The following is a 23,268-nucleotide window of genomic DNA, read 5'->3' as shown; positions in this document are numbered from 1 at the left end:
GATTCAATGTACATGAGGAGGTACACGGACTGGCCATAAACGGTAGTTCGCAGAGAATTGACACCATAGCCTTCAAAGACAATAGCTCTCAAGGATTCATCTTAGACCTGACTGTGAGGTTCAAGCACCATAGCGGCCAGCCAGAGGAGGTTAATCTAGAAAAGTTTAACAAATACAAACCCACTATCCCTTACTACAAATCTAAATACCACTTTCAAGAAATTGAAATAATAAGGATACCGGTAATGGTTGGAGCTCGTGATACCGTACCCCGTCACTTTGTCGCCACATGGAAGCGCTTCAAACTCCCAATGAAGCTCATCCCCGAAATTGCGACTCTCGTCCCCCGAGGCTCCATCAAGATCCTGAGACACCACCTTTAAAGCTACAGCTCTGAAATGCTGCACTAATTATACTGTTCTTTTATAATTTAGAGTTTTCTTCAATTAATAGATCTGTACAGAAAATTTGATATGTTTTACCTTGTACTATAGTAGCAGCCTGTAGATACAGGAGGTTGTTCCTGTAAATGGAAATGTATGAACTGCAAAAATTAAATTATGTTTAATTGTAACTTGGCATTATTTTGGCAATGAATTTAATTTTTTCATCTTTCCATACAATAGATAAAAAATTATACCATGGGGTAACATCGATCATATACTTGTTTTGTATTCTAAACGGTATAACACCATCATTGAGGTTAAACCAATCGATATTTTAATTTTTAAAAACTGTTACTGTTGCTCCAGATGGGATGCAGTTGCAAAATTTACTTGATTAATTAATTAATTAATTTATTTATTTATTTATTTAAGAATATAATGATAATCTAATACAAAAAACATAATGAATAACCATAATAATAAATCAATGGATTACAATATATCTATAGGAACACATAAATTAAACAAAAACAAGTTTTCAAATTCTGGATATAAATAACTGACAATCGCTATTGAGATGCTCTCTATTCGAGCTGAATTCCTTTTGTATTTGTGAAGGAAAATCTTACGCGAGAGCAAGATAACTTAGTCAGTTTCCTCACTATTTGCTCCTTTTCCACTTCTGCAATGTCAAGGTTGTCTGGAAACACAAAGTGATCATACCATTCTTTAATACTTTCTTCCTCATAAAACTGATTTCAGACTCTAATCCTCCGAGATCTTCAATTTTTCCTATAAAATATCAAACTGCCCTTTAAGTTGGAAACCTATCTATTACAAAGTCACCAGCAAATACAGGGATTTCTTGCCCAGTCAACTTCTTATAAACTCTTCCCACGATCTGTGTTACCCTATAAAATTTCAAAATGTTATAGTTACGTAAATATATAATGTTTATATTAACTGAAAAACACAACAAAATTTGTTTTACACATCACGAGCGATCCTATATCACATTTTTAAAATCACTTACCTTCTGAATGCAACAAGTCTTGCTGTGCAAATGAAGTTATTCTTGAAACTTTAATAATACAGATTTCTGTCTTTCATTACTGGATTTCTTATTTTCATTAAATAAAGATAATGAACATGTGCAGTACTCATTGTTGTTGGCAAGTAATTTACCTTTGTAGAATGCCTTCACTTGAACCAAGTAAAAGCCAGAGGTGTTCAGTAGAATTATATTTTTAAAAAATAACTCAAACGATCGATGTTACCCCAATCTACGATAGTCAAGGTCCTACTCACTGAGCTAATCTGGTTGGTTGCTGGAAATAATAATAGTAATAATAATAATAATCTCCACTCGTAAATGTTATCTTGGTTTGTCTATTAATTCCATTAATTCTATGATAATTAATATGTTTATTAACATGTGCAGTCTAATGTTTCAACTGCCATGGAAAGTTTAAAGTAGGCTTATGCCTTTGCTGGCAGGATGTAGTGTTTAAAGTGCACTATGTCTTCTGGTATGAGCTAGAATAAATTTTTTACTTACTTTCATTGACCTGTCTCAGTCTCATCCTTGGCTTTGACAATATGAAAGTGATCAGATCAAAAATTAGATGTATGGTTTTTCAGGCGTTTGCTCTATTAACCAGCGTTTTGTCTTAGGTCTGACACTAGACTCATCAGAGTGGGATGTGTCAGACCCTACCCACTGACGCTGGGGTGTATACAGGTGAACCTATCAGAAGCCCTTATAAGAGGCACAGTCTGATAACTGCATACGGGAGATAAAACTCCACAATGGAATTAATGCCTGCCTAGACGAAACGCTGGTTAATAGAGCAAACGCCTGAAAAACCATACATCTAATTTTTTATCTGATTTTTGACATTCTCTATTGGTGGAAAAATATCTAATTCCCTCCATGCGAACTTAGAATTTCCATTCAATATGAAAGTGACCGAGGTATGAGCGATTCTAGTAATACCGCTCCTTATGCAGCCAGTCCCTGTTATGGTGTGAAAATATCGCTCACAGGGTCGGTTGGTACAGGCATTTCAGTGGGTTTGGCAGACTGGTATGTGACAGCAACTTCTGACTCAGTGAGAAAAAGCAACGGGAAACTACCTCACTCCTCATTTCCCTAGTATGCCTCTTCAGTGACACCTAGGCTATCTATGACAGCTGTTGGTGGAGCTGTAGAGAATCAAACCAGCCTTCGGGCTGAATACCCAACATACATAAAAGTGGGTTTATATTAGGCTGTACTCACAATGGTATTACAAAGAATCCATATCACTGTATTTGATCGACGGATCATTAACAAACCCAATTTCACTAAACTCGCCATTGGCATTAATTTGAAATTTCTTCCTGTTTTGCTCTGCCATACCTCATATGCCCCTGCACATCTGCCCAGTCTGATCAGTTATAAGAGCTACGCTGGTTCTAACTTACATGATGCAGTGAAACACTAATTGCTTTGCATTTCATTCTCTAATGCAGAGCTCATTAAATTTATTCATACTGTATGTATGTTTCCAAAAGTTAATGCAAGAACTGACAGATCCATGGCATGGCATTTCTAGAAGATTTCAATAACAGTCAGCAACTGAAAAACTTGGGAAAGTTTAAATAAAGAAATATAATTCTCACACATTTTAATTATTACTAGTTGGTACAAAGAGATGAGAAGTTCAAATGTTTCTAAAATATATCACACTTTTGAAATACCTTCTAGAGATTGTAAAAAAATAAAAATTTAATAAAAATGAACTAACAAGTGATAAATTAAGTCATATAGTCCTAGAGACAAATAGGAAGTTGAGAAGGAATACATAATAGGATAAACTCAATGACTGTTTTAGGAGGAAAGAGGGAATAACAGGAAGAGGAGGCTAGGACAAGCATGAAAACTTAAAAGGACAAGGACAGGAGCAATCTCCTCATCTTCATACACTGCCGTCTTCAAATAGAGAGGCTCTCTCCTCATCAATCCTGGTTCTCCTACATCTATTACCAGAGTTGGGAAGTAATTGAGTAAAAGTAATCAAATTACTTGTAACAGTTACCTTTTTAGCAATTTTTTACTTGGAATCATTACTTTGCAAAAAATGTAACTTTTACTCATAATTTACTTCTGAAAATAAAACTGTAATAGTTACATTTTAGTAATCATTACATTCTATTAATCAATATTTATCGCATCGAGAGCTTGGGAAATTTGGAGCAACAGCACTCACAGGGTGTCGCGCCAAGGGTATAATTACATGATTTGATGTGCACTTGTTCATTTAACTGGCAAGTTACTGTGGTTACTGGTTGAGATTTAGATAATCGTGTACTACGTGGTAGAGATGGAGGTGGTAATTATTGTTTTAAGAGGAAGTGCAACTGGACAGCCATTCTCTTATTGTCACTAATCAGAAGGAACATGAAAGAGGTCCGATACTTGGAAAAATGAAAGTATCAGCAAAGTAAAGGGACAGACCATGAAAGGCATGAAGTAAAATGCTCTCTATGACTTGCAAATCTAATACTGTTATAGTTGGGAAAGAATAAGAGTTGACCAAGGAAGGTTGGACAGGAGAGATGAAAGTGAGGAGCATGTCACAAGTAAGTGGAAGCAATGCCAGACTCACCTGGTGGAACTGAGGTCACCAACCCACGCCCCCAATTTGAGAGTACCTGTCTTTTAAGACAGACAGGGGATACCGTATATATTATTTTACTGCCCTCACACCCACAGGGGTACGTGGTCAAGCATGGAGCCGGAATAAACATGGGACGGGGAAGTGGTTATGGAATTTCCATTCCCCTGTTTGAATATATATTTTGAATTTGTTATTCTGAAAATAATGAAAACACAAATGTGGCATGCAAACTTTGCTTGGGAGTGATCATTTTGAAAGTTTATTTATTCTCACCTAGTGATGACAGCCACTTAATGTCTCTTTGCTTAAAAAAAAAAAAAAAAAAGCACAAAATGGAGTAATATATTTTTCCTTGCAAGCTTTTCTATCATTCCATCCTCAATTAAAAAAAGAATGACAGTGCTTTCCTAAAACCTCAGATTATGTGAAGTAATTGTATTGTAAATTTACTGATTACCAGCATTTGTTGAAAATGTAATTAGTATAGTAATAATTTTGTGTGGCTATTTCTATCCGAGTGCAGCCCTTGTAAGGCAGACCCTCCGATGAGGGTAGGTGGCATGTGCCATGTGTAGGTAACTGCGTGTTATTGTGGTGGAGGATAGTATTATATGTGGTGTGTGAGTTGCAGGGATATTGGGGACAGCATAAACACCAAGCCCCCAGACTACTGGAATTAACCAATGAAGGTTAAAATCCCCAACCCGGCTGGGAATCAAACCCGAGACCCTCTGAACCGAAGGCAAGTACGCTGACCATTCAGCAAACGAGTCAGACAGGTAATTAGTAATTATAAAACTGAGTAACATTTTTCTTAGGAAACTGGAATTGAGCCCAATTCAGGGGCACAGCTGGGGGGGGGGGTGTTTTCTGGGGCCTAGGAAACTCCCATGGAATTTTTTCAAAAAGGAAATAAACAGAAACTGATAATAAACAATAAATTAAATAAACATTCAGAGACATAATTGTAGAACTAACAGATCTGTAATTCACTTATATCAGTGTCTTTATAATGACAAGTCATGCATGCATCTTCATTGTGTTCAACCATTATTTTGTAACTACCCTCCCCCAAACCTAGCTACACTACTGGTTTGTACTTTTCCCATCACTGTCCCTTACTCCTCAGTTCCCAACAAACCGAGCTCGATAGCTGCAGTCACTTAAGTGCGGCCAGTATCCAGTAATTGGGAGATAGTGGGTTCGAGCCCCACTGTCGGCAGCCCTGAAGATGGTTTTCCGTGGTTTCCCATTTTCACACCAGGCAAATGCTGGGGCTGTACCTTAATTAAGGCCACGGCCGCTTCCTTCCACTTCCTAAGCCTTTTCTATCCCATCGTTGCCATAAGACATATCTGTGTCGGTGTGACGTAAAGCAAAAAAAAAAGTTCCCAACAAGCTGTTTTTCTACTTCCCAGTTTCATAGGGATTACTAAGGGGGCTATCAGGACAGATCTTTGGTCTTGATGTAAGAAGTGTAGGATAAGAAGAAAACAGACAAATACAGGTAAAGAACAAACAAAAGAGATAAAAATTAATACAACTGATATAAATGTAGAAATGCTGGACAAACATTGAAGGTGAAAAGGATTAATTTGGACAAGAGGGAACCAATCACAGAGCAGAGGAGAATCGTGGCAGTTTGTGAAAGCAGCATGTAGTCCACAGGGCCTGTGATTGCTGAAATGTATAAATATGTATATAACTAAATTAACAATATTACTATAATTAAGTAAGAATCCAACTTTTTAGGGATTTAGAATATTATATCTACCTGGCTTAAATATTTATGTGCTTCATATTTAATGTACATGAATCTACAGAGGTGTGAAAATTATTAGACTCAAAGGAGAAGATAAAATGTATAATTTCCTTGGTTTAAATTTTGCCTTCACTTGTCCTTCTAATTTGTACCAAATACTAAATGACTGACTAAAATTTGTGAAATAATGCATTAATCATCATTTAAAAAGTATTATGTTAAGATTTTATCTTTCTGTTTGGTCTGTTGACAACTGTACATCATCAATTCATGACAGTTTTGGCAGTAAATTGTAAAAAAATCACAGCGAAGCATATCAGCATGCAAATAAAGCAAAATATCACACAAACATTTCATACAATTCAATTTTATGTAATTACACTCAAAAGAGGAATTAAAAATCCTCAACTCTGTTTAATATTGTTACAGGAGTCTAAATTGGCTATAAATCATCACTGATGTAATTTAAAAAAATATATCTTGTGTTCTGAGCCTCCGTGGCTCAGACGGCAGCGCGTCGGCCTCTCACCGCTGGATACTGTGGTTCAAATCCCGGTCACTCCATGTGAGATTTGTGCTGGACAATGCGGAGGCGGGACATGTTTTTCTCCGGGTACTCCGGTTTTCCCTGTCATCTTTCATTCCAGCAACACTCTCCATTCTGATTTCATAGCATCTATCATTCATTAATAAATCACTTTGCGAGTGGCGACCCCATCGTAATAATAGCCTATATCTGCTTCATTCATTACATCCCTGACCCGGTCAATGACTGGAAAACAGGTTGTAGGTTTTCATTTTTTTCATATCTTGTGTTCTATAATTTACTTGAAACAGGCAAGTACAGTAACATGTAAAGGAGTCCCACTGCAGCACGAAAAGACTTGCATTCATTTTAATGGGCAGGCAGTAATAAGTAATGTGGCAAGGGAAATAAAAAAATAGTGTTGAGTCTAATTATATTTACGCCTCTGTAATGCCTGTTAAAACAATCCTTAACACCTCCTATAAAATAAAATTATCCTATGTTACTTTTCCTTTTTAACTTCACTGGAAGTATTGTAGTCTAATCCAATAACATTTTTAAGTTTCCAACCATCTTCATTCATAGAATGGAATAGAGCAGATCCTCTAACTTATCATTTCACTGATAAGCTATACTAGAAAGTGTCTGAAATATGCAGAACTGCACCGGTATGCATATTTAAAACATAATTTGAAGAAATCTCTCCATTTTTGTTCATATCGATGAGATATTTGAAAATATACTTTTCCCTTCTTCATACTTCTGCTTTCTCTTCCTTATCATCAACTGATAAATACTCTTGAAGGAACACAGGAAAAAGCAGACTTCTCCAAGTGGAATTTCAAGGCACTGCACTGATTTCTATGCTAGGAATATCATTGTTCTTTACATCCTGAGAGTCTCTTCTGGACAGAACTCCTGGAATGAGAAGTTAAATTAGAAAAAAAGAAACAAGAAAGGCCAATAATAGACTATTACTACAATACCAGACATGTAACAGCATGAATGATGTAAGCAAGGAGTCAAGCCCAATTAACACACTGTTGAACATCCAGATGCAGAAAACAAAACCACAATCATTATTGCAAGAAGTTTGTTTCTAAACTTAAAACAGCCGGGTTGAGGCGCTGGCCTTCTGACCCCAACTTGGCAGGTTCGATCCTGGCTCAGTCCGGTGGTATTGAAGGTGCTCAAATACGTCAGCCTCGTGTCGGTAGATTTACTGGCACGTAAAAGAACTCCTGAGGGACAAAATTCCGGCACCTTGGCGTCTCCGAAAACCATAAAAGAGTAGTTAGTGGGACGTAAAACAAATAACATTATATTATTATTATTAAAATTAAAACATATTGTGTGCAACTGTGATCTAAATATAACTCAAAAGCTTTTCAAGTCTGTTCAACACACAATTTCAATATAAATATTACACTACAACATACCCGTATAAAAAAACAGGCAGGGCTTCATTAAGATAAGTTCCAAATTTCAAAATTTTGGACAGAAATAAAAATAAATATTTCAAAATACTGAATGTGACTTGACAGAATCCATTGACAAATTTTTGCATTATAAACAATACTGTACACATATATGCATATTTAAAAGCAATTTAATAGAATCTGAGGATGTTCTTGTAGAACCAAAAATGTCATTCTATTATTACAGTAATGTGTTAGGTATATGTGTTATATTTCATGCTTCGACAGAGTGAAAAACTTGAAGGTTAAACCAGTATTCCCTTACTAACTATAACAGGCTCAGCCTGAGTGGCCTTCAGTTGACTTCTAGTGGTATTATTGGTCATTAGATTGATTAACAATCTCTTCATTGTGTATGACAGAGGTGAATTTTCAATTGTAGCTGCAGGATATAATGCCCAACATTATCAAAAGTTTTAAAATATCTAAAAAAATTAGACAGGTCAACATTTTGTTGAGACCTCCAAATCACAGGACAGCATTCCTATATTTATATTAATGAACACAGTCTGAATGTTTAGGCAGTAATAGGTTGGAATGCAAACTACCATAATTTGGCTGGCAGGAAATGTCATCTAGCATGCTATTACGTAATGTAGTGAGAGTAACATGACCTTTAGGAGTTCCAATAGCCTGGGCCCCTGATACTTATATAAAACTCATAACAGAACTGTTCTCTGAGATAGTGTATACAGTTCGTGTAACTTTTAGTGATGCCTGGGCTCCCTAGTGCTGAATTGGTAGATCTCGGTTATCTTTGAGATTCGTATTTGCAACCTTTGAAACACAAACTGTGAATTGATTGCACATTGCCGTGAGACATCTAGTGTACACTTTACGTACTAGTACTATTGTTGCACGGCCGACTTGATCCCTCGCTGCGCTCCTTATACAGCTAGCTAGAGCTACGCATCAAGTCGACCGTGATTGTTGTTTACACAGCAAAGCCAAAATATAGGTTAGGATTGAACATGACTGAAAAAAATGCATCACAGGAACCACCTAGAACTCCTACACGGATATGACCATCAAGGGCTATACACAGCAAGGGAAGAAAATAATAGCTCAAGTTGGATTGAATTGGCATGGGCAAAAATAAAATGCAAATTCAAACAACGCAATGTTACGGGAGACATGTCAGCAGTTAACATATGACGACTGACCATCGAGGCATTCCATTTAGTATCTGCTGCAGATTGGGAGGGGTATTGCAGAAAGGTGAAAGAACTGGAAGAGGAATACTGTAGGCACGACGGTGTCAAGGAAATAGCCATCGTCGAGATTCTAATTAATAGTAGGCCTACTACAGATAGCAGTGACGATTGTAGAAGTAATATGTCTGAGAATTAATAGTACTGCAGATAGCAGTGATGATTGTGAAAGTGATTGTGGAAGTGATATTTCCAAGAATTCATGCTAATAAAGATTTAGAAAATGCATATCGATCGATCATACTATCGATTCAATTCAGATTTCATTTCCATTCAGTTGGCAGTATTACTGGAACCTAGAGAGCTCCCTCCTTACTCCCACCCCTTAAAACCAGGTATCGCTAAAAGTTGCACGCGCCTGACAACAGGACGTGGACATCTCAGCTTTTTGCAGACAAATCTCTTGATATTTTTGACCGGCCGGGTGGCTTCTCATCTATACTTCAGCTTCCAGCTGGCTACAAGCAAGCAAACACTAAAACTTGGAAGTCAGCCTCCCAAAAATTACCTACCTCTCTATCCATTACGACCACCACCACCACCACCACCACCACCACCACCACCACCACGACCTCCATCTTCAACTTTACCTACACTCCCATCATGACTCTAACGTATTCCCATCCTTTGTCTCTTCTTATGACTTCATGTACCTTGCCTCCATAACCTGACCCGCCCAGTAACTTTCAATGCCCGTCACCCACAAATACTTCCACTCTCCCTAATCTTCCAACCCCTGCTCAACCTAGTCTTCAGCAACTCGACGCAGCATCCGCCATTGAAGCAACCGCACCACCGCAGACATCATCACAGCCACCGCCATCTTCTCCTGCCACAGACGAAGGACCTGCCATGCCTGTCACCACTTCAGCTGCCGCCGCACCATCACTGTTGACACCACCATCTTCTCAAGCTATGTATAACTGCATAATCCATGACGTCGATCCTAACCTCTCCGACCGGGACATACTACACGAACTGCAGGCAGAAGGCGTTCCAGCTCGCAGAGCCTTCAGAACCATGAACGCCTCTGGTCCCACCTATCTGGTCCAACTTCATCTGCCCATCGATGAAGATGTACAGCGATTTAGATTTATCGCCATCTCCATAAAGTAGAACCCTCTCGCTCTCCCCCAAACCATTTCCTCGCCATCCTCCCAACAACATACGACGTCGCACTCGGCCAGCCCCTCCTCTATTTCAATTTCTATTTCTATTTCAACCTAGTCAACCCATCCGTCCACTCCTACCCCCAACAACCTTCTATCAACCTTCTCCACAACTTGAACTCCTCAGACTCCTCACCACCTTATTATGCAATATCACCGCAATTCTACACCTTCTAACCCTTCAACTCCAGCCTAGCACTCTCATCTAAACTTTCACTCCTCACACACATCCCCCATAATTTCCATCCTTTCTCCTCTATCAAATTATCTCAGCCTTTTCCACCTTCTTAATTCAACACATCTCATTGTTATTTCCACCTCTCCTGGCCTGAGAGAGCGCATAACGCTCTAGGGTGCCCGCCCCAACCCGCAGGGAATGAAAACTTGAAAAAAAATTTTTTTTTTTAAATGAAACCTGCGTGTACTGTACTTGTTGCTCACTTCAGTAAATTAGCATTCTAACCTATAAATGCCTAAACATCCGGACTCTATTAATGAATGTTCCCAGTGTTATAGCAAACCCTCTTTGGAACAGTTTCAATTCAATAAGGCTTCTAGCTATGGAATCCAAAGTTTTACAAATAACCGGCATATTATTAAAGAGATGGTAATAGGCCAACATTTACTTGTGACTACAATCAGTTCTGCCTATATGAATAAGGTAAGCCTGTTATATAATATACAATACTACGGGTGATGGTTTGGTCCGCCCTGTCAATATATTATCAATTTCTAATTTTGTACAATTATTTCACTCGTATATGTTTCGGGAGCCTCACCTCCCTTCATCAGCGATTTCTACCTCATAAAGCAAGATTCCCCATATCATAAGATCTAACATCATTCAGCTATATATAAATCATTGTCAATATATAACATTACTTTTAACACACACACAATAACCATTTCTTAATAAAGGTTGTTATGTAATAGAAAACATTGAAACACTTACAAAAGTTCAACTGGTTTTTCTTTTATATAACACTTTAAAACATGTATTAAAATGTCAGCTAGTTTCCTTGAAAAAAAATTAGCGCAAGATAAAATGTTTTTTTTGCTACTGTTTGTTGTATGTAAGTTTACTGCTGTAGCTCACTTTAAGCCACCAGTACCTCACTAGGATGAAAGTAACGCGAGTGGTCGCGCATTGAGCAAAATGCTCACAGTATGATATGATATGTTTACATAATAAATACCAACCTATTTCAAGCGCAATGTAATAACACATTAAATGAACATAAGAATAAATCTCAAATGGTTATAAAGAATACTAAAAATAACAAATAAAATTACAAATAAGAGTAAATCTCAAATGGTTATAACTGAATCTAGCCAGCTTTCTAAAATAGTTTGTACGTCTTATGCCTTTTATGTGAGGAGGATGAGTCACTTTATTTTCACCACAAGTGCGCGAGCATGTATTTCTTCTAGGTGGGTGTCCGCCCCACTTTATCACCTTACCTTTCCCTATATAAACATTATCACTAAACATTAAATTCTCATTTACCTCTAACATATGTTGTTCGCCAGCTAAAGATTGCTCACCAGGTATGGTTCCATCAGCACATTATTCTGTCTCGGACTGTTCAGTATCCGTATTATGTTCACTGTGTCCACTTTCACAGTCCAAGTCACTGTTTTCGCCCTCGAGGTGATCACTAGCAATTTCATCAAACCAAGCTAAAATGTCCTGACTTGAAGCCACCGCCATGCACTATTTATACAACACATTGATATAATAAGTTGCAAAGAACTGTTTCAACTATGAAACAACATACAACAATAGCGAAACTATAACACACACAGAAATTAGCGCCAACGTGGCTGGTTGCGCGTGAAGCAAAATGCTCACTGTTGATGGTCGCTGATTCCTCCCTCCCTGTCCCTTCTCAAGGTGACAGGTGTGTGTTTCAGTACATCCATCCTTCTCTCAAAACTGCTGTGCGATGGAACATCAGGGCTCAAGTTCGAAACTGAATGCTGTTTAAAAGGGCAGATGATTTTCAATGACCATGAGCATTTTGCTCATATAGCAACCACTGGCAGGTTTAGCATATTAAAAAGTCAACTGATATACTACCAAAGTTAAAATCTTCACCTTGTTGTTAGAACACTTTCTAGAATGAACTGATTTACCATTGAATTATTTGACTTCTAAAAATCTAAATGCGTAATAGATTACTGTATATCTGGTTGGATGGAATCGTGCTATGTTGGTGTTGGTCTGAAATTTTGACAGAGCGGATCAAACCTCCCATCATGTCCTTGAATTTGTGGCTAGACGTTTAACATTTTGTGACTAATTCCTGATGTGAGGTCCCAAGGACCCCTACTGGAAATATGGGTTAGAAAATGCCAAAGTACTAATTTTGATGTATTAGCCATGTATTCTAATAAATCATACATTACTGAATTAAAATACATAAAACATAAGCAGTTGATAGCAATATTAAAGCACGAAAACTAATGTTACTGCAGGTCGGTAGATGCAGAGTGGGTCTCGGCCCATAAGTGGCCATGGCTGGTCGGTGATCCAACAACTCTGCACTCTGACCAGCCAACTGAGCAGAGGAGGGGTGGCCACGTCTCTACCGTGGCTCTATGCCTCTGCATTCGGGAGATGGTACAGAGCTGGACCTCATGGCTGGCCCCTACCACTGACTGTCCTGAGAATGGTTTTCCGTGGTTTTCCGTTCTGCTGCACTAAGGCGAATGCAGGGACAGTTCCTAGTATAGGCCACAGCCGCCAACCCCTCACCTTCTCTATGCATCTCCTTCACCGTAACAAATCTCCCGGCCTGAGAGACGGCATCACCATCTAAGGAGCCTGCCTCCCCCTTCAGGGGAGGAATGAAAACATTTTAGTAGTAGTAGTAGTAGTAGTAGTAGTAGTAGTAGTAGTAGTAGTAGTAGTAGTAGTAGTAGTAGTAGTAGTAGTAGTAGTAGTAGTACTGCAATATCTGTAGTTAAAAGGTTAATTACCTTCAGTAAGATTTTATCCAGACCTGAACAGGAATCGATCACTGTTTAGTTCACTGATGAAATGATTAGATCAACAGTAATGTCAGTATATTCTAACAATTATTTACCTATACATAATTGCTCAAGGTTGTCTTCTTCATGGAATAGTTCTTTCATTTTAGGTTCTAGGTTGAGGCAGACTTCTCTGCAAGATTTTCTCCAGTTCCAGAGAATGACATTCTGTTTTCGAGCCTTCAGATCAAACGAAAGATGCTCCATTGCCTGTGAGAAATAGATTAGACACATGAAATACTATGAACATAGTAAATTTGAAACTTTTTCCAAGACAACTGAACAAACCATACCTTGGCCACTGTTATATCAAGGACGTGAATGTGCCGTCCATCAACCACCACAGTAGCAGTGCTGTTGGTAGATATACACTTCTTTATGACTTGTTTCCTTACATATTCTGCAGCTGGGAACATCAGATTTTGATCTGGAGTTACTAGCAGAATATCATAAGATAAAATCTGTGGAGAAATTAAAAAAAATTCTATACAGAGGAATCTAAAACGAATGGTGATGAACAAATGATAGTAAAATAAAAACAACCAGTGGATCCAATTCACAATACCTTAATTACTGGAATGATACTTATTATCTAAAGGGGTCCAAAATCCAGGTCACTGGCCCCTCATAATTGTACTAATCACTGGTAAAGAAGAACCATGGTGTTCCTCCTATAGTGGTACTAATCACAGGTAACGCAGGATCATGGAGTTTCTCGCATGGTGATACTGATCACAGGCAATGTACACTCATGGCATGTCACACCCAATGGCACCACTCACAGGTAACACAAACCCATGGTGTTTTGTACATAAGGGCACCACTCACACGCAACACAGATTCATGGTGTTCCTTATGTAGTGGGACTAATCACAGGTGCTGGTATTCGCATGGTGTTCCTCACTTAGTGGAACTAATCACAGGCCATGTATAATCACTCACATAGTGGTACCCAGACAATGTAGATCCACGGTGTATGACACATTATGATAACGCCCACAGGCAACAAAAACACATGGTGTTCCTCACATAATGGTACTACTCTCACGTAATGCAGACCTATGGTTTTCCTCACATAGTGGTACTAATCAAAGGCAATGTAGACCCATGGTGTTTCTCATAAAGTGGTACTACTCATAGGTAGCGCAGACCCATTCTGAATACAGGAGAACCAGCACATTCCAGCACATTGTACGGTACCTGGACATTAGCCGAATGCCCATCCTCCCACCTCAGTGGAATACACACGATAGTACTAACCACAGACCCGTGGTGTTCCTCACATACAGTAAGGGTGCTACTCCTAGGTAACACAGATCTATGGTGTTCCTCACATGGTGGTACTAATCGCAACTAACGTCCACCCATGATCTTCCTCATGTAATGGTACTAATCGCAAGTAGTCTCATCGTTCCAAGATCATCATCCGTTGGTCGCCCCCTTAAGTCGCCTCTTATGACAGGCAGGGGATTCCGTGGGTGTATACTTCTGTGAATCCTACCCGGATCTCTGTGGGGGAGGGGATCCACACATGATGATGGTGGAAAGAATATATCCAAAGGATAAGCACCATAATAGGTCATTGTGGACAAAGGAAACAACAGGAAGAAGAGACGATGATGAGGAGGTTGCTAAACTATGAACACCACAGTACGTGAAGAGGTTGTGATTCGCTTTGTCTTTTTGTTTTGTCACATTTCTCTTTGTCTCCCCTTCCTGTTGACTCTGCTTCCTGCAATAATCTTCCTTTGTGTGTTTCCATCTATGTTTCTATCTTTCTCCCTTCAATCTACAGTATATTGGTTCACTAGTTTGCATTGCTAAGATGTTATACGCATGAATAAAAAATAATCATCCAGTTCTACACCATCTTCATATTTATTATTTTCATGAAGTAAGACTAGACAAAGGTCACTTTTTCATACACTTGAACACCAATACATCATCATCATCATCATCATCATCATCATCATCATCATCATCATCATCATCATCATCATCATCATCATCATCATCACCATCATGATCATCATAATCATCACCACCATCGTCATCATAATCAGCACAAAAGATCATCTCTAGTTGCCCATGTGATCAGTATGCAAGTGCCATCCACGTGTGTCTGGTAGATTTCTCTCTGCTGGATCTGCTGCCACTCCAGTACTCATTTCCCTCCCTATCTTGGTTGATCTTATCAAACCACCATTCCCTGGGTCTTTTGCCATCAACCATAGTTTCCAGCCACTTTCTTGTGGTTCCTTTTGGTTCCAAAGCAAAGTTTTACTCCAGAGTAATAGACGGTTATATCAGCCACAGACTGGAAAGTGAAGAAGGAACGCTCAGCTGTATTGCATTTTCGTGTCGGTTGCATTTCGCGAAGAAATTTCGAACCGAACCGCGAGCTGCTCTAACTAACTGTATAAAACCCTAAGTGGTATTAATTTTACATGTGTTTGTTTTGTTAGATAAATGTTGGCTTAGTTGACAGCTAACAAGGGTTTATTCGGCACGTGTAAATAGAGCGGTGAAGAGGCATTTATCTGAAGTCTTCTGTGTTGCAGTGTACAGGAACTTTCATCAAGAAGATGGCACCGCCCATAGAAGAAAGAAGAGTGTTTCCATGTGTTAAAGCAGTGAAGAACATGGAGTAACAGGATCACCATGGCAAGGATGTGAGCCGTTGCCAATGTCCAGAGAGTCATCAAAGATAAGATGCATGTTTTAAAATTAGATGGCATGTTATATGAATTATGTTTAAATACTAGTGAAGTTTAGTGTAGGGATTTTTCTTTAACGTAATTTTTGCCTGACAGCATGTGTTTATTTTACATTTGTAATGCTGTAAATACGGATAGAAGGGGAATGCATGATTTCTATATTTTTATTTTACTTTACGATTAGTTAGATGGGATAATAAGGGAGTTGTTAGGATTTATTTGTTTTTGTGTCATTATGCATGTTAATTAGCTTTATATTATTCCAATATTCTTGTATATTAGAGATAGGGATTAGATTGACAAGATCATCCACTTTCCAAGTTAAACACTTGCTGCGTTGAGAGTAAATTCAAATTTTTGTCATTTAGAAAGTTAGTAACAGATTGCATGACGCATGTTATTTTCAAGAGCTGACACGTGTGGAGCTGTATCACAATGTTGAATGAGAAAGGAGTCTTCCAATGTAGGTTAGAAACTGTTTCAAACAATAATTTGCATGGGAAATGAACCTGGATTTATAATGAGAAAGGCTGATGAGATTGTAAGAAATATAAGAGGATTTAATGCATGCTGATTTATGAAGTTGATTATGCAGGCCGATTGCAGGCCTGATGAAGTGATAAGAATGATGTGCAGTGAATATAGCCCTGCAATTGTATTCTGAGAGAATATTGAGAATCAGAATTGACGAGAAATTGATATCAGGCCAGTGAGTCTGATGTGTGTGTTAAATTATTATAGCATGCTAGTAAGAAGCACGATTGTATGTGAGTTTCCTGCAGTTGAGGAAATATGAGATTGCCTTACAGGTTTACGTATCAGCCGTGTTTACATAGACAGCGTGAATGAGATGTTATTTCCGTAATACAATCTTGTCGAACAGCAACCAAGCCTCAGTTCAGTATTGAGTTCTAACATTTCTTTTCAGCCCATTTGGGTGCGCAAATGCACCAGAAAAACGCAATGTTGCCCATTGCTTTCTACATATTTAATACAGGATAATATATGTTTTCTCTTACAGGATGGTGTTTTGTGCTATTTCATGTTGTCTTGTTGTTTAATGGGGAACAGCCCGAGTGCTGAGTGAATGTTGGTGGTCAATCTAGTTCTCACTAGATCCTTTTGGTGAACTGTGTTTCACATTGAGTCAGTGTAGTATGTAAGATTTTCCTTTCCAAATCCAATGTAAATATTTGAGATACTTTGCTTATATTGTGTTCATTGTAAATATAGCATAGGGAAATGCCACTAGTATTTTTCATAATTCATATCATGTCCCATTGCATCTTAATTTTCTCGTTATGTTAATTTTGGTGACGATTCTCCGGAATTTAAATCTGTATCAATGTGATACTTAACATCGTGCTACTCCATGTGAATCAGATACGTATAAGTACACACACACACACGTATACTATTATGAACATGAACTTTGGACAATCATGCGAAGAATATTTTTGAAGTTCACAAGTATTTAAAGTTGTGTTTGAACTTTCCTTTTGCATTTAATTATTTGAGTAATTAACGTTTTTAATGTCCATTTCTTTTCAAGTTTATTTTTGAGATAATGTTATTATCATTTTTATTATTTGATTTTCATTTTATGTTAGTATGATTCGGGGTTATTTTATAAATAAACTCATCCTACCCCATATTACTGTTTCTCATTCATGTTATACCTCCATTTTCCTGTCATTTACTTATAATTAAGTGATAAACTTCGACTTTTAGACTTGCTCATCGACAACCAACCCACCTCTCTGCCCAAAGCTGAGTTAGTCGGAAGTTTAAACAGGAATGGAAGCATTGTCCTAGAGGGTTATTACCCCTGGGTGCGGTACAGTAGTATCAAATTATTATTACATATCTCAAACCGGAACTTTACTATCCGTTGGTTTATTAAAGCAGATATTATCTTAAATTGACTCAACAAAGAAAACCGTTATGGTATCTATTCAACCGAGCTCAATAGCTGCAGTCACTTAAGTGTGGCCAGTATCCAGTAATCGGGAGATCGTGGGTTCGAGCCCCACTGTCGGCAACGCTGAAGATGGTTTTCCGTGGTTTCCCATTTTCACACCAGGCAAATGCCGTGGCTGTATTTTAATTAAGGCCACGGCCGCTTCCTTCCACTTCCTAGGCCTTTCCCATCCCATTGTCACCATAAGACCTATCTGTGTCGGTGCGACGTAAAGCAAATAGCAAAAAAAAAAAAAAAGATGGTATCTATTCAAGTTATTGACATTGTTAATATGTACCTACCTAAAAAGGACTTTTTGGCTATGATTTTCTGCACTTGATTTTATTTGAATATTCTTCACCGACTGAAACATGAATATTCATTCATTCATGACTTCTGGTTGTTAAAAAAAGTTTGACACCATGTTCTGTGAAAGTAATATTATTAATGGGGTAACTGAGGTCATTTGGAATCACAGCATTTGGGCCTATGAGTGTAAAACTCATCCTATAAGTTTTTTTATCTATTTGGGATTCTTGCTTGTATTTAATATTTACATCCAATTTTTTTTAGGGTATTGTTTTCTTATTCTTATTATGTGTATTTTATTCTATTAATGTTTTCCTATGTTTGTAATGTGATCTCTATTTGTAGCATTATTTTATTGTGGGTTTGGCTTGTGTTGGCTGTTTCCTAGTAATGGGATCATTCTTCTTCTTCTTCTTCTTCTTCTTCTGATGTTGGGTGTTTAAATTCTACCTCATATGTGCATCATGCCCCTTCCAAGACCATCTCACATTAAATTCAATAACCATGATTTTGCCCTTTGTTAACCCTCCAAGTGGCAAGCGCCTGATATCAGGCATTTTATGCGTTTGCCCAGTGGCAACGCCTGATATCAGGCGTTTTGACATGCTCTTTATTTTATTTCGATAATCTTATTATTATTCATTGAAATGTGCTAATTACGAATCAATTGAAGGAGAAATGTTCGGCCATAATGAAATAGTTTGTATAATAACATCTTACACTAATCTAGTGTAAATCGTTGCCAAAGTAGCGTCATAATTCCGCTGTCTTGTGCTAGCTGCTACATACTCAGCGGCCGGCCACACGAATGTCTCAGCTGAGCCAGCTATATTTAGTCGCCAGTTTTCCTTCTGATATCAATCTGAAGTGTTGATATGCATTCATCTCAGCAATACTGAATCATTTCCTCACAGGAACAGTGAGTAAATCTTCAAAGGGACTGTCTCAGATTGTTTTAGGTACAAAACTTGAACCTAGGCAAATCGTTTACTTTAGGCAAGGTGATGTTCTACTGGTTGCTTATAAAGAGACGAAAACAAGGAAACCAGTTTATTGTCTCACAACGGGATGTTACACTGAGGGAAATGAGGGGTTAAAACCACTACTGATTCATAAGTACAATAACTTCATGGGAGGTGTAGATAATAAAGGTAAGTGCATTTTCCATGCCACTTGTTCCAGACCCACTAGAAGGTACTGGAAGCAGTTTTTTCAAATCTTCTAGATATGACATTATTTAACACATACATTCTGTACATAAAGAACACTGATAAGCCTTTAGCAAGATGAGACTTCATGACCACTATAGTTAGGGGATTGCTAAATGAACAGTTCCCAATTCCAGTTGTGAGGCCAACAGGTCATGCAGGAGGCCCCTCTCATGCTCTCGAAATATTGCCACAGAATAACAATCGCCTATGTGTTGTGTGCTTGAAAGTAAAGAAGAAGGAGAAGAAGTCTACATTCTGGTGTCGAGGTGGTATTCACCAGGGGTGTTATAAACTAGTGCACTTCTGGAGGCCTCACAGTCATGGAGTAAAAAGAAAGACCCACCCAAGTGACTGAGTGAAATGTACAAGTGGTAACATACAATTGTTGTATAATTTTTCCAGCTAAGAACAGTATTATAAACTATATTCTGGTACGCACCTATTTACTATGAACTGGTGCTTCTTTTGTATATGTACTTTTTTTTAATTTACCTAAATTTAAACATTTTATATATAGCAAAACTTTTGCAAAAATAAATAATATAAACAAATTCAACATATTTTTGGTCTTACACTTTGTGGATGATAAATAACAGCTTTAGTATCATCATCATCTTATTCCTTGTACTTTTGAGGATAAAAGGGTGTGCTGTTTATGTATGTATAACAAGTCAGCGATTTTTAACACAATTTATACTAAGAGTCTGCAACACCGGTAAAATATCGCTGCCATTACAGGATAAATGACCGCCACTTCGAGGGTTAAATTTAATGTTTATGTGCAATGAAATTTAAATCATACAATCTAATGTAATTATTATTCTTTTTATTATCAGTATCACCATGGTTAGCAGAGTTGAAATTTGATTCTCCTAATTCTTAAATTTTCTTTTCTTAAATGCTCACCTGACTTATCCACATCCGTGTTTTGTTTTCTTCCTTTCAATTATTACTTGTGTAATTTCTCCTTTTGTGTATGCTTTAGTTATGCAGGCCTTGCCTGTTGTTAATAGTAGCTTGGCTTGGAAAGCAGCATTACTGTTCATGTGTGATTTTGTTCTGTAGTTTTGGTGGAAAATTCATATTTTCCCTTGAAATTTTGTGATATGTATCGGGAAATATTTTACTATGATTTTATATTTAATCATTTCATTTGAATATTTAATTGGTTTGATATTAATTTCAATTCTGGTCACATTTTGAGTTACAGAATTAATGTGACCATGTTACCATGATTGCTGTTTGAACATTTGAGGTGTAGGTCAATTAGCTTGAAACAAATTTCAACTTTATTTAAGTAGATTTATTAGATCCAATTAACTTAAATTTAATTATCAAAAGGAAACTATAGTTACTGGCCAGTAATTTAGATTTATTTGAGAATTTTTTTTTCTGTTATCCATCAATTATTTTTATTTTTACATTTTGGTAAACTCAAATTCTCAAACTTCTTCTAGTTTTAATTAATCATAAGTTAAATTTATTAGTACTTAAATATTTGGTTTCCACCTTAAGAAGATCTTGTCTTATCATTTGGTATACTTAGAGCCATTAGTGATTTGTCAAGTGTTAATTTTGTTTTTGATCCTGGCCTTTTACCTCTAATTAATTTTGGGTCCCTTCCATACTTTATTTTTGTAGCTTGCTGCACTCAAGGTAAGAAGCATTTGTTTCCTATTCTTGTACTTGGTTGTTTGGACCATGTTTGTTTTGAGTGTCCTTGGCCTGTTGCTATGTTAAGAACTATAAAAATTTATCTCTGAACCCAGTCGAAAAGATCGTGTTACACCCTCTCCAGGGTTAATAAAACATAGAAAATCAAATTAATTATACTGAATAGGTGGATTTTCCCTACCTTTGACTGATTTGTCAATACAGATCCAGAATGAAACTCATTGCTTACGACCCCTGGTACATCTGACAATGATACAGGAAACTGCTGTCAGATCATGTCCACCCATTTGTTCACCTCTAGTGCACTGCAGGAGACTTGTACATACAGTAAGATAATGCACCGTCCAGCTGCTCCCGAATTATGGTTGACTGGTTCGATGAATACTCCATGGACTTGAGGATGCTTGCCTACTCTCTAAAGTTCTCCCCAACCTCAATCCTATTGAGCACATCTTGGATGCTGTCGAGAGATATGTGCATGCCATTGACTCTGGTCTGAACCACCTGTGCATTATGTGAGGCCATGCAGTTGTCGTAGAACAGTATGACTTCCCATGCTTTCGGTATCTTGTAGAGTCCCTGTCATGTTGCATTGCCATCACTACGGTGGCGCTATGCACAACTAGCCAGGTACCTCTAATTTAATTACTTGTCAATGTCTGCCTCCGTAGTGTAACAGTTAGCATTATTAGCTTCCATCCTCGGAGGCCTGGGTTCAATTCCCGGTACTGCCAGAAATTTAAGAATGGCAGGAGGACTGGTATGTAGTTAGAATGGTACATGCAGCTCATCTCCATTGGGGGTGTGCCTGAAATGAGCTGCAGCACCTCGGGATGAGGACACGAGTCAACTTCAAGCGTATAAAAAATGTGCTACTTTCTGGACTTTGCTGATGATATCTGTATGCTACTGGTGTTTTTCATTACCACACTGCTCAGATACCTTAAATTATCTACTTCATTCAGCTTTTCTCCATCCCAGGTGATGCCAAGTAGCTGACAGCATCACTGTTTGGAGCAACTTGAACACCGATACATTGTCACCACATAGGTGGAAAATTTCCTCAAAAGCAGAAATGCAGCAGATTCTAGGTGAAACTGAAGGTTGGTATATAAAATGTTGCTCCCCCATTTACAGAATTTTCAACAATATCATAGCAGTTCTTGAAATTCATTAACTCCCATAATTGGGGCTCACAGGCTGGTCGTACTCATCTATTCCTATGCATAATTCTGAGTATTATAGAGGGAATATCTCATGAACTCACCTTTAATTCACGAATGTTAACCTTAGGTCGAGCAGCATCGTACAGAATGTATAACATGTTGACAGCTATACCAATGAGAAAACCATACTCCAGGGACCATAACAGGCAGGAGAAAAAAGCTACTATCATGAAGAAGAGGTCCAATTCTACAAGCAAACAAACACAGAGTTTAATGTATACTTAGGCCTTTATACAAATATGGAATACCACCCACTGACTCACTCATCTCAATATCTCACTAAACAACAAACTGATGAGAGTGAAATTTGGTATAGAGGTTCTTCTTTTGAATGCTATGAAAACTTTGAAAAATTTAACATCTAAGAGAAAATAAAGAGGGTAAAAACACAAAAATGATCAAAGTCTTGAAGGTTGCTATGATAGTTCATTTTTTGCCACTTGGTAGCATTGATGGGTCATGAGCTGTTGTAATAGTTCATCTTTTTCCACGTGGTAGTGTTCATATCTCTTGCCCTGCCTTTCATTGTTTTGTATCCGGAAGTCCATAATTGGATACTTAACAGTAGAAAGGTGCAAAGTGCCAAATTCATGAAAAATGTGATGAGTGGTTTGAAAGGTGCAGGATACCAAAGAGCCATTACCTGTGAAAAGGGCTAAATCCACTGAGAACTCCAAGTGGATAGAAATACCACCACTAGATGGCAGTAGTGCTAAGTTCCCTGATGATTTCATAAGAATGGTTGAATGTGCCATTCAATTGTTTTTGTTTGCCTTTGGTGGGCTGCCTATTAAGTGTATGCATAGACTGTCATTCACTCCTGTTTTGTGACTCATTGCTCTTCAAATTATAAGGTATGTGTATAATTATTGCATAACATTATGTCATATACAATCATATAACATTGTCATACAAATTAAATATTATATATGGAACCATTGTGT

At 37.8% G+C, this 23,268-nt stretch overlaps 1 protein-coding gene across 1 annotated transcript in view; it reads right to left on the bottom strand.

Moving 5' to 3' along the window:
* Positions 1-5,838: 5,838 nt before the first annotated feature.
* Positions 5,839-23,268, bottom strand: part of LOC136876369 (sodium-independent sulfate anion transporter) — a 94,404-nt gene continuing 76,974 nt past the window's right edge. Inside the window, exons 10-13 of the mRNA XM_068228268.1 lie at positions 22,366-22,511; positions 13,521-13,688; positions 13,284-13,437; positions 5,839-7,254 (exon numbers count right to left, since the gene is read on the bottom strand). Coding sequence (XP_068084369.1) covers positions 7,178-7,254; positions 13,284-13,437; positions 13,521-13,688; positions 22,366-22,511 — 545 coding nt within the window. The 3' untranslated portion in view covers positions 5,839-7,177. The remainder of the gene's footprint in view (positions 7,255-13,283; positions 13,438-13,520; positions 13,689-22,365; positions 22,512-23,268) is intronic.

The sequence above is a fragment of the Anabrus simplex genome, chromosome 6 (genome assembly GCF_040414725.1).
Source record: "Anabrus simplex isolate iqAnaSimp1 chromosome 6, ASM4041472v1, whole genome shotgun sequence".
NCBI lineage: Eukaryota > Metazoa > Arthropoda > Insecta > Orthoptera > Tettigoniidae > Anabrus > Anabrus simplex.
This window is presented reverse-complemented; position numbering and strand designations above follow the sequence as displayed.